We start from the raw sequence: 16,460 nt of genomic DNA, 5'->3' as shown, positions 1-16,460 counted from the left end.
TTCATAATACTTCAAAAAATTTTCTACTATCATCTGTGGTTTATTTATATATTTATCACCAATCCTTATTCTATTTATCATTTTTTCATTTTTTCTTTTTTTCAATTGCCAGGCGAGAAATTTGCTTGGTTTATTTGCAAATTCGAATTTATTTCGTTTCCAAATTTTTAAATGAAATAAGTAATGAAATAAATAACTACTTAGAGAAACATAAATTAGAGATTAGTATAGAGGAAAAAGCAAAAGAAATAGATACCCCAATCACAGTACAAGAGATAAGAAATGTAATGAAAAAATGTAAACCCGGGAAATCACCAGGGCCCGACGGATTACCAACAGAATATTATAAAAGATTGGAAGAAATTGTGATCAGCCCATTAAAGGACCTAATGAATCAAATATTAATTAATGGAAGCCTACCAGGCTCCTGGAAAGAGGCATATGTTACGCTCCTACCCAAACAAGATGCGGACCTCGATTTAATGAAAAACTATAGACCGATCTCCCTTCTAAACAGTGATTATAAATTGTTTGCAGGGGTGATCGCAAATAGATTAAGAAATGTGATTAAAGATATAATACACCCAAATCAAGCAGGATTCATACCAGGTAGACAAATTTCAAACAATACAAGGAATATAATAGATTTGTTGGAATATTTAGAGTTCAAAATAGACAAAAAGGCAGCGCTGCTGCTGTTGGATGCCGAAAAGGCATTTGACAATGTCTCCTGGGAATTTATGAAAAGACAATTAGAAAAAATTGGATTAAAAGAGAATATGAGGAGGGCTATAGAGGCAATTTACAATCAACAGAGTGCGAGGCTAATAATAAACGGGAACGTAACAGATAGCTTCCAAATAACAAAAGGAACTAGGCAAGGGTGTCCTCTTTCACCCTTGCTTTTCGTATTGGTTCTGGAGGTTCTACTGAATAATATCAGAAAGGAAAGAAAACTAAAAGGAATTGTAGTGGGGAAGAACACCTATAAGGTAAGGGCATTCGCCGATGATCTGATAATAACGACACAAGACCCAAAAGAGAATATACCGATAGCATTAGATATTATTAAAGAATATGGCAAGGTGGCGGGACTAAAAATAAATTACCAAAAAACTACCCTAATGACTAAAAATTTGGATAAAAAGGAAAAAGAAGAACTGCACCAATTAACGGGATTGGAAATCAAAAACAAGGCCAAATATTTAGGAATAAATATAACACCTAAATGTATCAATCTCTTTGAGGACAATTACAAAAAAGCATGGAGAGAAATAAAAATGAACATGGAGGTATGGAACAAACTAAACCTTTCACTATGGGGAAGAATATCGGTGGTCAAAATGAACATCCTCCCAAAAATGTTATTTCTATTCCAAGCAATACCGATATTAGGGGGTATGAGAGTTTTTAAAGAATGGAAGAAGGATTTAGCGAGATTCATTTGGAACGGAAAAAGACCAAGGATTAAGTTCGAGCTATTGACCGACAGGAAAGAAAGGGGAGGATTTGCCATGCCAAATTTAGAACTATACCATGCGGCTGCGGCATTAAATTGGATAAAGGATTGGATAAATTTAAAAGATTATGAACTATTAGATTTGGAGGGTGTAGAAAACAGATATGGTTGGCACTCCTACCTGATATACGAAAAGGTGAAAGTCCACAAAGGCTTCCTGAATCATCTGATTCGGAAATCATTATATTTAATTTGGACAAAATACAAAGGAATTCTAGAACCAAAAATTCCACTTTGGACATCACCTATAGAGGTTATAACAATAAAAAAAACGAATATGGAGGGAGGAAGAGCCACCTATCGAACGTTATTAGAGGAAAAAGAGAATGAATTATATTTGAAAAAATACGAAGAAATTAAGGAACATTTAAACGATTGGTTGCAGTACTTCCAAATCTATCAAAGGTTTATAATAGATAAAAAAAATGGTCTGGCTAAAGAAAAATCTAGATTCGAGAAGGAGGTACTCCAAAGCAAGGGGAAACATATCTCACTGATTTACAACATACTGTTAGAATGGGATTTAAAAGAGGAGGAAGTAAAATCTGTGATGGTGAGGTGGGCGCAGGACTTTGGGTATAATATATTAATGGAACAGTGGGAAAGATTGTGGCGGGTGGACTTAAAGTTTACCGCCTGTTACAACCTAAAAGAACACACACTGAAAATGATGTATAGGTGGCACCTCACCCCAGAAAAAATAGTTAAAATGTATAGGAATGGATCCCCATTGTGTTGGAGGTGTGGAAATGAAAATGGGTCTTATAAACACATGTGGTGGTCATGTACAGCAATAAACAATTACTGGAATCAGATTTATGAAGAACTTAAAAAAATGACAAAAATCAATTTCAAAAAAAGACCAGAAATGTTCCTAATAAGTATTTTGCCAGATGAGATTAAAAAAGAGAAAAGAATATTATGTATGTATGGCACCACAGCAGCGAGAATGCTAGTGGCTAGAAATTGGAAAAGTAAGGTCATACCATCTATAGCCGATTGGCAAAACCTAATGATTGAATACTTACAGTTAGCCAAAACAACGGGCAAAATAAGAGGACAGACGAACCAAGAAGTCTGGAGAGAATGGAGGGTATTTAAAGAATATCTAATAGAGAGTGGTTTAACCGAAATCCTAAAAGCAGATCTAGATTGAACCTTAAGAAATCAATGGGAGAACATGAGAAGACTGTAAGAGTAAAGAAAGAGAATTACAACTGTATGTTATGATATGTCAAAGAAATTAAGCACAAAAAATACAAAAAGGATAATTGGAAGTTTAGAGACTGCATGATATGAAGTATGGCAAGATAGGTAAGAATAAATGTGTATAAGTATGATGGTTGAAGGTATGAATGTAATGTAATGTATGTATGCTATTATGTTATGAGTGTATGTAACTATGTTGGTTAATGTTTGATGATGGTTGTTTTGTTATGATTTTAAACAATAAAGAGATATTTAAAAAAAAAAAAAAAATTTTTATTAAATATTTCCCTGGTTTAAAAAAGTACATGCCTTCTCTCTTTTTTCAGGTTGTATAGTCTTTTTTACAAATCAGTTACATCTGTTGTGAGACATTAGCACTGAGTACAGTATAAGGTTGGGGAAGAAGAGTGGGGAGAGGAGGAGTGGGGTGATGAGGCTTATATTCTTTTGTATAGCATACGTATGGGGTTTTGTGTCAGCGTCAGCTGCGTAGGTTATCTTTCTATTTGTTTATTACATTTCCTTGGTAGTGAGAGGTATTGGGGGGCAGTGTGTGGTTGGTTGTCTGTGGTTGTCTGCAGTGGGGTTTGTTTGCATTTGTGATGGGGGGAAGGGCTTGTTGGATCAGGTAAGCCAGACTGATTCGTATGCTGTTGGTGGATATTTGTTGTTGTCTTGTTGGGCTGTGTGTGTGATAAAGGGGAGCCATACCAGGGTGAGGGCGTCCTCTTCTATTTGTCCCCATGTCAGTTTCAGTTTATTGGTTAGCTTTTCTAGTAAGGCTGTTTCCCAAACAATTTTATACCATTGGTCCATGTTTACTCCTGGCAGGTCTCTCCAGTGTCTGGGTATGAGGCTTCTGGCTGCTGAGAGTGGGTGGGTTACAAGCTCTGTATAATGTGAGTGGTCATTATGATCTTGGAAGATGTTCAGTAGGGCCAGTGCTGGGCTGAGTTCCAATACCTGTTTAGTTATTTTGCATATCCCTTGTAGGACTGCTGTCCAGAAGGGTTGGATTTTAGGGCATTCCCGCCACATGTGGAGGTATGTCCCTGTGGAGGTGCATCTTCTCCAACATTTTGGTGAGAGATTCCCTAGTTCTGATCACATTCATCCCAGACTTCAGTTTTTTTGGCGAATTTGTTACCATCATTCCTCAAATAAGCACTGCTGTCTGGGCAGTTGCTAGTGAAATTGTTAGTGAAACATTATTGTCTGGGCGACTGTTAGTGTTGTCACTGTTGGTATTTTAATTTATTGGCCACCCTTCACTTTAAGATCCCAAGGGAGGTCACAACAATTCAAAACACATTCAAACGGTTTAAAACAAATTGCAAGCAGAAGAACAGGACGATTCCTAAAAATATACATTTTGATGTTGAAGGCCAGGGTGAAGAGATGTGTCGTCGCCATACAGGGAAAACTATAGGGTGGAATTGGCACAACAATACTAATTCCTATTTCTGTACAGTACTGTTAGCACAAGAAGACCGTGATACTTTGAAACAAGATTTCAGGCTTCTCTCCAGTAGCAGGAGTCCTAGACATTTTTAAGATGGCATTTTTTGTGCATGGTTCTTTGAATCAAGTAACAAGGATGTTTCAATGCAATAATATTTCCTGCTTCCTTACTTTCCAATGACACACAGCAACTGCCACTTATGTGCAACTGGGTATTAAATTATACCGAGCTCACGAATTTGATAGCTGCAGGAACAAAAGTCAACTGAGAAATTGTATTTTGAATTCTTTTGCTGTCTACCCTCATGCAACAACAAAGCAGGCTCTTTAAAGTTTGAATAAAATATCCCATGTTTAAGTTTTGCATGCCCAATGTCACCCTAGAGCAACATTTCCTTGTGTGTAGGTCATAAAACCCAGCAGAATGGAATAGCTGTACTACGCTTGGTGCTGAACTAGAAATACTTTACCTGTCTGTTATTGCCCATCAGACTGAGGGGGAGTTACTAGTAAGCAACATGATGGCAGGCAGAGAAAGATATGTTTTTCTTCTGGGTCTTAGTATTTTGTTCTATTGTTCTAATTGCCAAGGGGGTTGGTTACAGAGAGCATTTCCCCCTTGCTGTTAAAACAGGATAACTCTTAATTTATTCAGGCAAAATGACTATCAGTGGCACTTGTGCAGCTATAATTTATTTAGTCAAATAACTTTTTGTGAAAGGCTCTGTTTGCCATTCATTTGCTCTGATTTGTTTCCCCCCCCCCTTTCCCGACCCCAGTTTAAAAACCTCTCAACTTACAATTAGCAAAGATGTATAAATCGACGTCAATTTTGTGTTGGAAATGTAAAGAAGTAGAAGGCTTCTTTTACCGTATGTGGTGGACATGCAGAGTGGCTAAGGACTTTTGGGAGATGATTTACAATGAGATAAAAAAGAGATTTAAGGTTGCTCTCCCAAAAGACTGGAAGCCTTTTTACTGGGGATAATGAGCAGATATTCCCCCCCAACCCCCCCCCCCCCACAGATAAATCTATTTCTTTACAGCCACATGAATATTATATGCACAAAAATGGCATGGTGAGACAGTGCCTACCAAAGAAAATTGGCAGCTGAAATTGATAGAATATGTAGAAATGGCAAGTTTGACTTTTAGAAATTAGAGATCAAAAAAAGATTGAGGGAGGGGAAGTTGTAGGTGGATTGATTGATTGTTAAATTTGAAATGTTGCTGAATTTTTTATGTTTCACAAATAAAGTCGTTAAAAACACTCTTAACTTACTAGTCTGTCAATTTTCCTTCCATGTGTTTGAAGCAAGTTACTGTCGGCTAATTAAGCTTGCTTTTACTGTCAGGTAGGGCTGGGTTTTCAATACAGTTGTACCTCGGAAGTCGAACGGAATCCGTTCTGGAAGTCCGTTCGACTTCCAAAACATTCCTGCAGCCAATCAGAAGCCGCGGAACCCACGTCAGATGTTCAGGTTCCAAAGAACGTTCGCAAACTGGAACACTCACTTCTGGGTTTGCGGCGTTTGGGAGCAAAGACGTTCAAGACGCAATGTCAAAACAAAATAAAAAATAAATCCCTTCCAGTAGCACCTTAGAGACCAACTAAGCTTGTTCTTGTTATGAGCTTTCATGTGCATGCACCTTTCCTCAGGTATCTGAAGAAGTGTGCATGCACATGTAAGCTCATACCAAGAACAAGATTAGTTGGTCTCTAAGGTGCTACTGGAAGGGATTTTTTAAAATTTTGTTTTGACTATGGCAGACTAACACGGCTACCTACCTGTAACAAGTCGCAACATGTTCGACTTCCCAGGTACGACTGCATTTTCTGGTTTTCAACATCGCGATATAGCACCAGCTAACATTGCAATATACTGATATCATAATGTCTGGAATAAGGATGGAGGTATGTATTATATAGAGGCATTGGCTGGCTTCATGGTTTTCATCACACTGCGATTTTTGCATAGCACACAAACACACATCAATGATTTGCGATATATTGCCAGGTCAAAAGCTATGAAACTGATACCACGATGTGAACTTCATACCAGTTTGGGATGATATATCACCCAGCCCTAACACACACCATGCTGGCAAACACATGATTGCTGGTGTTGATGTTTATTGGCCATGATGCAAACACATTTGTTCCTATTCTCATGGGAAGCATCAAGCCTTTAAACTAAAATTAAAGAACTACGGGTACTTATTTTTTTTTTTTTTTACTATCCTGCTGCATTAGGTGACTTTCTGACTTTGTGTACATTGCTTTAATCATTGGTTTTCCTTCATTTTGCAGAAAAGAGAGTTCGATGTGGACAATCTCAGCAAATCAGAACTGCGGATGCTCTTGAGTGTTCTAGAAGGGGAGTTGGAAGCACGAGATCTTGTGATTGAAGCTTTAAGGGTATGTTCCTGTTGTTAAATATAGAGAAATTTTACATTCATAAAGAAAAATAAATTTATTATTATTATTATTATTATTATTATTATTATTATTATTATTATTATTACAGTATTATTATTATTTCTATACTGCTCTTCATCCAGGGATACGTAATATAGTAACAAACAAACCCCACAGTTTAAAGGCCATAAATGGTTTAATTAGCCAAAGGTCTGAGAAAAAAGGAATGTTTTTGCCTGGTGCCTAAAGATGTAACAAAGCCACCTGGGGAGACAATTCCAAATTGTGTTTGTTTTGTTACTGCAGTCATACCTTGGTTTCCAAACAGCTTAGTTCTCGAACGTTTTGGCTCCCGAACACCACAAACCCAGAAGTGACTGTTCTGGTTTGTGAACTATTTTTGGAAGCCGAACGTCCAATGGGGCTTCCGTGGCTTCCGATTGGCTGCAGGAACTTCCTGAAGCCAATCAGAAGCCATATTTTGGTTTTCAAATGTTTTGGAAGTTGGATGGACTTATGGAAAAGATTCAGTTTGACTTCCAAGGTACTACTGTATATGCTATTTTTGCAACATTCAAAGGAGATTCTCCAAAAAGGCAGAAGGAAAATCTCTCTCTCTCTCTCTCTCTCTCTCTCTCTCTCTCTCTCTCTCTCTCTCTCTCTCTCTCTCTCTCTCACACACACACACACACACACACACACACACACAAGGTATGCATTTTTAAATAAAACAAATCAGTAGCATGCTAGTACCAACTTTTAAAAGTCATACATAGTGGAAAAAACAGTAATGTGAAGAAGTTCACCCAATACTAAGATAATCGTAGTAGATAACTGGAGTTGGATAACATGCTTATTGCTGCAACTTCACAACTAGGCTGGTCTATATTTAAACTACCGTTAGTTTTCTGTAACTGGAGTGATATAAAGGTATTTGCAAGCAGCTCTTGCTTAATAAACTTATGTGAGGAGTCACACAATGAAGCCACATGAACTTTCTTTCACAAAAGGATGTTCTCAAAGAGAATATCAATTCTTAGATACCAGAAGAGATGTGTTTCTAATACGTCACTTTCTAGGGGAATATTGCACTTTGTGGCTGTAAAATGTTTGGCCTTAAGTCCCTATATGTTTTGCATTGTTACTGGTTTGAAAGTCTGAGAGGTTGCAAATCCCGTTAGAGTTCCCTCCCACACACTTCATGTTAATTTAATGGAGGGGGAAACTACCCAATATGACACGTAGTCATTTTCTCTCTCTTCTGTACATCACTGGGATTTGCCTATCCTCCTTTACAAGCTATATAATGTTACACTTGCCATAAGCAGACTAGGCAGATTTTTGTAGTACTGAATGCTGTGGATAAAGAGCATCTAAGCATGAAAAATCCAGTGTCCCTAAGCTTTGATTCTAAGAAAGGAATTACTCAGAATTACTCCCCCAAAGTCCAGCCATATTAGACTTTTGCAGCAAAAATAACAGAGGGTAGTGGCACTCGTAAAGACTTACAGATTTTTATTGCATAAACTTTTGTGCACTATAGTCTACATGCCAGATACAAAAACAAATCGACCAGGTCAGACTAGTACTCAGTACAGTCATACCTCGCGTTGCGTTCGCTGCGGGTTGCGAATGCGCCGAACCCGGAAGTAACGGAATGGCTTATTTCCGGGTTCGGCGGGTCGCGCATGCACAGACGCACGCAGTGATGTCACGCACATGCGCAGATGCGCCAAATCGCGACCCATGCGTGCGCAGAAGCGACGCTGGTGTTGCGGACTGCTCCGGATGCAAATGGGGCTCCAGAACGGATCCCATTCGCATCTAGAGGTACCACTGTAATAATCTGCTGCAGGACACACCTAGAAGAATAAAATGACAGGATACCACTTGTCACTTACAGTTCCCAGCGGAAACTACTCAAATTTATCATCTATGCTGTATAGTCCATTTTGAACAATGGCATTTCCATGTCACAGGCCTTGAATAGTAGGCCTTGTACTACCTTACCGACAGATCTCACACCTTAAACAACTACTCACCAGTAACAGCAGGGCATATAACAAAGTTATGGACACAGGGGCAGCTCCTGTGATAGATCTAGGTGCCAGCTCTGTCCACATATGTACACTGGCAACAAATATTAGAAGACCTAATAATGCCATTCATGGTATCAGGAGTTCATTCATCTTCCCATGTGATATATGCCATCATCTGCCAGCAGTGCCCTTCTGCATATCTACATAGCACAAGCAGGCTAGTCTCTGTGCAGAAGAATAAATAGACACCAATCTGACATCAGAAATGGCAATATTCCAAAGCCAGTGTGAGAACCATCTAGGACACACTGCAAATTACTTTAAAATGGCCCTCCTAGAGCTAAAGAACTCCAAAGACAGACAGCAATGTCATTCTAAATTTGTTAGTCTTTTAAGACGCCACAAGACTTGTAGTTGTTTTTACTCAAAATTAAGTGCACCAACCCAGCCAAAGCTACTGAGCCTGGCAGTTTGTACAAATTGAGTAGCGTTAAAATATTGATCCATCGCAGTTTGTTATTCATGGTAGCAATTCTCTGATGGTAGCAGATGACAAGTAAAACGTTGCCTAAATGCGACCAGGTGAAATGGACTGTGGGATGGGCGGTTGTTATTTTTCCTTGGATCAATATTGTTCCACAAGTGACTAAGGCAGGTATGTTTAGATCAGCTGGGCTAGTAAATATTTTTGCACACTGATGAGCTTTGAGGATTTACTAGCATGGTTATGTCAAGCAAAGCTCGACCAGAAGCCAGTGTGATATGCTATCAAGGGTAGATTGTCAAACCAGATCCCAAATTCAAATCCCCACTCAGCCCATAAAGTTTGCTAGATCACCATGGGCCAGATACCTGTATAGCTCAGCTTAATCTACCTCACCAGGTGTTTTGAGGATCAAATGGGTGGGAGAAGAGCCATGGATGCAACCTTAAGTGCCTGTGAGGAAAGGTGAGATGAAAACAGAATTAGGTAGTAAAAATAATACAGTACGCTAGATTTTCCCAGCCCTTCAATTCCTTTTTGCCCATTGTGTTGTGTATTGTTCTCTTTTCTCTCTCTCTCTTTTCTCTCTCTCTCTCTCTCTCTCTCTCTCTCTCTCTCTCTCTCTCTCTCCCTCTTACATGGATCATATCCACTGTGAGTGTAATGGGGGAAGAAAGCTGCTTGTACAACTCCTAACAAACGCCTGTACATATCAGGAGCCCTCTCCTGTATTCTGTGAACTTTAAATCTAAAGTTTTTTTAAAAAAATAATTCAAAAAGTACAAGCATCAAATTTTGTAGGAACTACTGTGTGGAGTTTATTTCGGTGGGGAAAGATGCGCACACCAATAAGACATTTTTCTGAATCACATTTGAAAACATGCTAAATGTGGTTTTTATTGGCAGCAGTAGTGCACAGTATACTTGTTACATATTTTATTGTGATTAATTCTTTTATCCCACCTTTTATAGCAATACGAACGAATGCATTGTTGTTTATTCAAACGCTTATAAACAATGTTGCAATTTAGATGTTCTTAAACGTTCAACTATATTATTAACCAGCTGTGATTAGTTCAGGACCCGTTTCTAACAATGCCAAGTCCTGGGTTGGGTATTAACATTACAGAGTGGTCCATCAGTCCCTGCACAGTCCTCCATCAGTCCAAAGATTCAGAGATGTTTGGAGAACTTGTTGCCCTCACATTTAATTCATTAGCTTCCACGTTCTGTCTATGTGAAGATTTAAACATACATCTTTCATACTGGTAGATGTTCATATGCAGTAACATTTTGAGAGCTTGATCAAGTTCACTGTGGGCTCAGCAGTTGTTCACAGGATAATCCCTGTAGAGATAGGCAGTCCAGATGTTGGCCTGCGACTCCTACAAGCTCCAGCCATCATGGTAAATCCAGAGGGATAATGGGGGTTGTAGTCCCAACAATATCTGGGGGCACACCCCTGCAGTAGTGTATTACAGAACCCAATCCCACCCTCCCATGGTACTGAGTATCAATAGGCTGGGAAGCCACCTAGATTTTTAGGAAGACCCCAAAATGTATGGCAGCCCTAGCTTAAATGGCCACTCAGCACGCCAGACTGGTGTTTGTGCCTTCCATATCTCCACCCAAAGCAACTGCCCATCTAAGTATAAGGCTCCTTCCTATATTCCAGGTGTGGCCAACTCCCAAGAGACTGTGATCTACTCACAGAGTTAAAAACTGGCAGTGATCTACCCCCTTTTGGGGGGTTCCGGTCAAAGTTGTTAATTTTTTTTTAAGAAAGAAAGCCCTGTTTTTTGGGGTTCAGGTCAAAGTTGTTAAGAGGAGGAAACCCCCATTTTTGGGGGGTGCAGGGCAACAATGTTGAGCTTTTTTAGGGGGGCAAGGTTGTTGAGCTTCTTTGGGGGAAGCCATTGATGTACCAGTGATCTACCACAGATGTCCAGTGATCTACTGGTAGATCACGATCTACCTGTTGGACGTGCCTGCTATATTCCTTTCATTCCATTACTTAGTACAGTTAGTAGAGCTGGAGGGAAGGCATGCATACCCATGAGTGCTCATGACTGCATGTGAGCATGATTTGTATATCCTGGACTCTGCTGTCCTCTATGGGATCCCTCCGCATACAAGTGCTATTTGCTTGTGGGACTAGATCAGGGGTCAGCAACCTTTTTCAGCCGTGGGCTGGTCCACCATCCCTCAGACCATGTGGTGGACGGGACTATATTTTGAAGGGGGAAAAAATGAACGAATTTCTATGCCCCACAAATAACCAAGAGATGCATTTTAAATAAAAGCACACATTCTACTCATGTAAAAACATGTTGATTCCTGGACCGCCCGTGGGCTGGATTGAGAAGGCAATTGGGCATAGCTGTCAACTTTTCCCTTTTCTTACGAGGAATCATATTCGGAATAAGGGAATTTCCCTTAAAAAAAGGGAAAAGTTGACAGCTATGCAATTGGGCCACATCCGGCCCACGGGCCTTAGGTTGCCTACCCCTGGACTAGATCAAGCCCTTTGTTTTGATATTTATCTAAGTCATTGGCTGCTCAAGTTTTTAATATCCATTTTAGCTCGGACTGTTTGTTTAGGTTGTTGCTGTTTCATTTCCAATTTCTCTTTCCCCTTTTTAAAACACTGCAGGTGGTAAACGAGTATTTGCCTACAAAAATAAATTTAGATTTCACCTCATGCTCTGCCATGCAGATAATTAGAAATAGAGGAGAAAGATTGCTCTGGATACCTTTTTAATATATGGAAGCACTTGAGCTTAGAATAATTCATTTCAAGTTCTAGGAAGTCACCTGATTTGATATTTATTGCAAAGTTAACACCAGGGGAGTGTTTAAAAGCAGACTTCGGTGTCTATTGCCTTTTGGAAACGAGAAACTGATTTTTAGAAGGTAATAGCGCTGAGGAGAAAAATAATAACGCTGTTCATAAACAAGAAAGACAAAGAAGCTTAAATCTTCATGGCTCCAATTCAGTGTTAGTCACGCTCAATAGCTTGTGGTTCCCGATGGGGTTGTACTTTCATATTTGCATCAAAAAGTGTATCCAGCCAATCTAGTGGAGCCCAAGTGAGGATTCAAATGCATTTGTAGATTTGTACGCAAATCCACAGCTTAATCCATGTTCTATTCACAGTTGTGCTTCCAGCTTGCCATCTGAATTATGGCATCGTGTGTGTGTGTGTCAAGAATCTCCTTTTTTGGACCCTGGATTTCCCCAACCGACTTACACTAGATTCTCTAATAACATTTACTGTCTTGAATTAGAACAGACTGGAAACTATTCAACATAACTGGACGTGAATGATAATACTTTAAGAAAAAAAATGAAAGGAAGCTATGGGTTAAGATACTGGGAAACAGGTGGGTAGCCGTGTTGGTCTGCCATATTCGAAACAAAACAGAAAATTCTTTCCAGTAGCACCTTAGAGACCAACTGAGTTTGTTCTTGGTATGAGATTTCGTGTGCATGCACACGAAAGCTCATACCAAGAACAAACTCAGTTGGTCTCTAAGGTGCTACTGGAAAGAATTTTCTACCGGTATTTTATTTCGATACTGGGAAATAAAGACTTCTGAAGATCAGATCTGAAGTAACTGAGCAGATATTAAAACCAAGCCTTTTGACTGTTTAAGGATCCCAATCAGAATTGCAGGTTTAGAGGCTATAAAAGTCGGCAGGAGGATCTCTTCCTGCGAATATAGCCTTTAAAAAGACAAGCAACTGTTAAAAATTAATCTGGACTGTTACAGTGCTGATTCAGCTTTGTACAGATGTATAAAGATGGTCTTAAACAAATGCAGTGTGCTCCATATTTGGCTATGTTTCTCCGATGTGACATGTGTATAACTTTCAGAGCGAACTAGGGATCTGTAAGTGAAAAACAGACTGTATACATAAGACATTGTGTGTATACAATATGCTCTCTCTGTATATGGTATGCTCTGTGTTTTACAACTAGCTTGCATTATGTTTAGTCTTAAGTGCCATATGAACTAGAAAATTGTTGATAGAACTGGTAGAAAGAGATTCGGCAAGAAAAAAAAAAAACGTTTTATGTCTGTAGTGGTACAAATAATGGGAATATTGAATTAAGTTTTCATGTTATCTTTGTTTAGGTTAGTTCTTCATCATATGCCTTCTGTCCATAATATTGGTATCTAGGTTCATCCACAGGGTTTGCCTTGCATAACAATGCAGAATCTAATATCATAAACAGAGATAACGCTTTATCAGAACTAAGAAGCTTCTAGGTTAGCACTGCTGCAGAATCTCTGGGTAGTCCTGAAATGATATTGACCACATCATTGCAGTTTAGGGTGCATGCATGAAAATGATCCACAGATACAGTCCTACAGATTCTTCATTGGAAGGGTAAAGACATACATTTTAATTTTTAACACCATAATTATATCCAGAAGTTTATCCAGTACTGATAATGCAGGTTTCCTACAAACCATAGTTTGTGAATCAGAATGCAGTCACAGAAACAAGTCTCCCCTTAGCTGGAAAGAACTTTTTCATTGCATTTATATTTACGTTTTCCCACAGTAGGTGAATTTGTTGTTAATTGCAATTATGCCTGCTTCGGTTGTTTTTTGAACGAGGCCGAAGTTGTTAAAATGCATGGCGTGTGCACAGAACAGATTTCTGCCAAAACTCAAACTGAAAAGCAATCTCTCAGGAAACAGCTCAAAGGTAGAATTGAGTTCTAAAAAGGTTACAGCAACCACCAAGGGAAATTACTTGGCAATTTTTTTGTTCGATTTCTAAAATTGAAAGCTCTCACCTGAGAAGCGTCCTGTTGCCTGTGCATTTGAGTACATTGACCTTGGTTCAGCTTATTTAGTAGCTAGAAATCGAACCAGCAATAAAGAGAACATCTGATGGCTCCCCATGCAGATAGGCTTGTTTGAAAACAGAGAGATTTGCAAAGAAAACCTGTGCATGAATTCTAATGTAGTTCTGTAGAATGGCACCAAGCAAGTCATTGCCTCTGCGAGCTATAGGAGCTCTCAAAGGAGAGTCAGTATGATGTAGTGGTTAGATTGTTGGACTAGGATGTGGGATACTAGAGTTCATTTCTCCACTCAGCCATTAAGCTTATTCGGGAACTTTAAACCAGTCACCATCTGCCAGACACACAGGGTTGTTGTGAGGATAAAATTATGTGGGGGATAACTATGTACCCCACCTTGAGGTTCTGGGAGGAAAGGAGGGTTGTAAATGTAACAATCAATCAATCAATAGATATTATTGTGTGGACCATTGTATCTTGGAAACTTTCTCCCTTTCCTAGGAACTCGTGCGGTGGGCATTTGTACCGGTAACTTCTCTGATAGGATAGCTGCAGGCTCCATGAATATATGAAAGCAACTACTTTCACTGCAGTTGGTACGGTAATTGCTTTTATGAAAAAACTCCTCAAGCACAGAAGAACATCTCAAGGTCACCTAGATTTTCGAACAGGTTTTTTCCCCTTTGTCTTGGCCAGTCTGTTGTGGAGAGACTGAGACAGCTGTCAGAGAAAGGAAGCGTCATTTCCTGGCTCAGCATCACCGACTTTAAAAGCTGTCTCAGCCACTGTTGTCTACCTAAGGCAGTTAAGTAAGAGCCATTCAGATGTTGCTGAAGTATAATCTCTTACCATAGCCCATGTTGGCAGAGATTGATGGGAGTTGGAGGCAAACAACGACAGGAAAGGCCACAGGTTCCCCACCTCTGGTCTGTACTGACAGTCTTTTGCAGCCCTGTCTAGAGACACAGGAGGTTGAACCTAGGCCTTATGCACCCAGAGGATGCCCTCTGCTACGCATTTATGTTCATGTCTCAGATGTGGATGTTTAACCTTGTTTGCATGGAGAAGCACTTAAAACTGGTGAGTCTAAAAAGGCTCAACTTTATTTCCTTGGATGAAAGTCTTACAGGAGCAAGGTTTTTTTTTTCCTGGAACAAAGAATGGTGGGAGGATTTCAAGTCTTTCCACACTTGCCATTTATAGTGGCATAGTTTCATTTAACTAATCTGAGCGGTTTTTTAGGCAAGGAAATGTGCCCGTATGTCTTACAAAGCTTTCATGAAAACCGTCTACATGCTATGTCCCAAGTACATATTCTATAAAGCCATACTTTCTATAGCAGAAACAAAAAAAAAACAAATAAATAAATACATTCCTTCCAGTAGCACCTTAGAGACCAACTAAGTTTGTTCTTGGTATGAGCTTTTGTGTGCATGCACACTTAGCTGGGAGTAATTCCTATCGAATTCAATAGGATGTATTTCTGAATAGATATGGTTAGGCTTGTGCTGTAAGTCTAGATCCAACCTATAGTTTGTAGCATTATCCCTAAACTGGTGGCGACTTACTGGGGAAGAGACCTTCAGGCCATGATGGCTAAGCGAAAACAGGTTGCAATCCTATACATGGGAGTATGTACCACGGAACTAAGTGGGGCTATATAGTATATAGTTTTGGCTGCTGCCAAATTTGTAGACCTTGGAATTTGTAGACCTTGGAAAGGTGCAGGGAAGAGAAACCAAAATGGACACGAATGTCTTTTCTCTGAGTGAAAATATCTGTGGCTATTTAACTTCGAATAAAAGTATGGGAATATAATTTAGGTTTATAAAACGGCATGATGTAAATAGACATTTTTCTGTTACAATGCCAGAACTTAGGGTCGTCCACTAAAATTGATCGGTAGAAGTTCAAAGGTTTGTACTTTTTATGCACTTCCTTACACAAAGCACGTTTGATTGGTGGAATTTTCTGCAACAAGATGTGTTGATAGTGACTTAGCTGCTGGAGAGGGGGTGGAATTGTGGAGCTCAGGTCTACCGCTGGCTTCTAGCCATGACAGCTGGGTGGAACTTGCAGGTTCAGAGACAGTAGACTTATGAATTCCAGTTTCTGGGTGGTCAGTTAGCAAGGGAGCACTGTTGCCTTCATGCTCTGCTTCTCAGAAGCCTCTGGCTGACCCGGTTGTTGGACTAAGTCATAGGTAACCAATGTGGTCCCTCCTGATGTTATTGGACTCCAGCTCCCATAAATTCTGATGGTTGGCCATGTTGACTGCACATGATGAGTGGTAGAATCCAACAACATCTGGAGTATGCTGTGTTTCTTACCCCTGTCTTATATGAACTCCCAATGTGTTCCAGCTGGACAATTGCAGCCTTCCCAATGTGTCTGGGACAAAGAGTAGGTACTACTGCTTTTCAACATCTGCTTGTGGGAATGATAACTCTCTCACCATTAAAAGAATACTGAACTATTGCATTATTATTATCATTATTATCATCATTAT

The 16,460-nt window shown here is 39.5% G+C and overlaps 1 protein-coding gene across 4 annotated transcripts in view; it reads left to right on the top strand.

Annotated features, from left to right (window-relative positions):
* The window catches only part of CTTNBP2 (cortactin binding protein 2), a 109,641-nt gene that overhangs the window by 8,377 nt on the left and 84,804 nt on the right, over positions 1-16,460 (top strand). For all 4 annotated transcript variants that reach the window (XM_033163394.1, XM_033163392.1, XM_033163391.1 and 1 more), the window contains exon 2: positions 6,501-6,608. In XM_033163394.1, the coding sequence (XP_033019285.1) occupies positions 6,501-6,608 (108 nt within the window). The remainder of the gene's footprint in view (positions 1-6,500; positions 6,609-16,460) is intronic.

This window comes from Lacerta agilis, chromosome 10 (assembly GCF_009819535.1).
Source record: "Lacerta agilis isolate rLacAgi1 chromosome 10, rLacAgi1.pri, whole genome shotgun sequence".
NCBI lineage: Eukaryota > Metazoa > Chordata > Lepidosauria > Squamata > Lacertidae > Lacerta > Lacerta agilis.
This window is presented reverse-complemented; position numbering and strand designations above follow the sequence as displayed.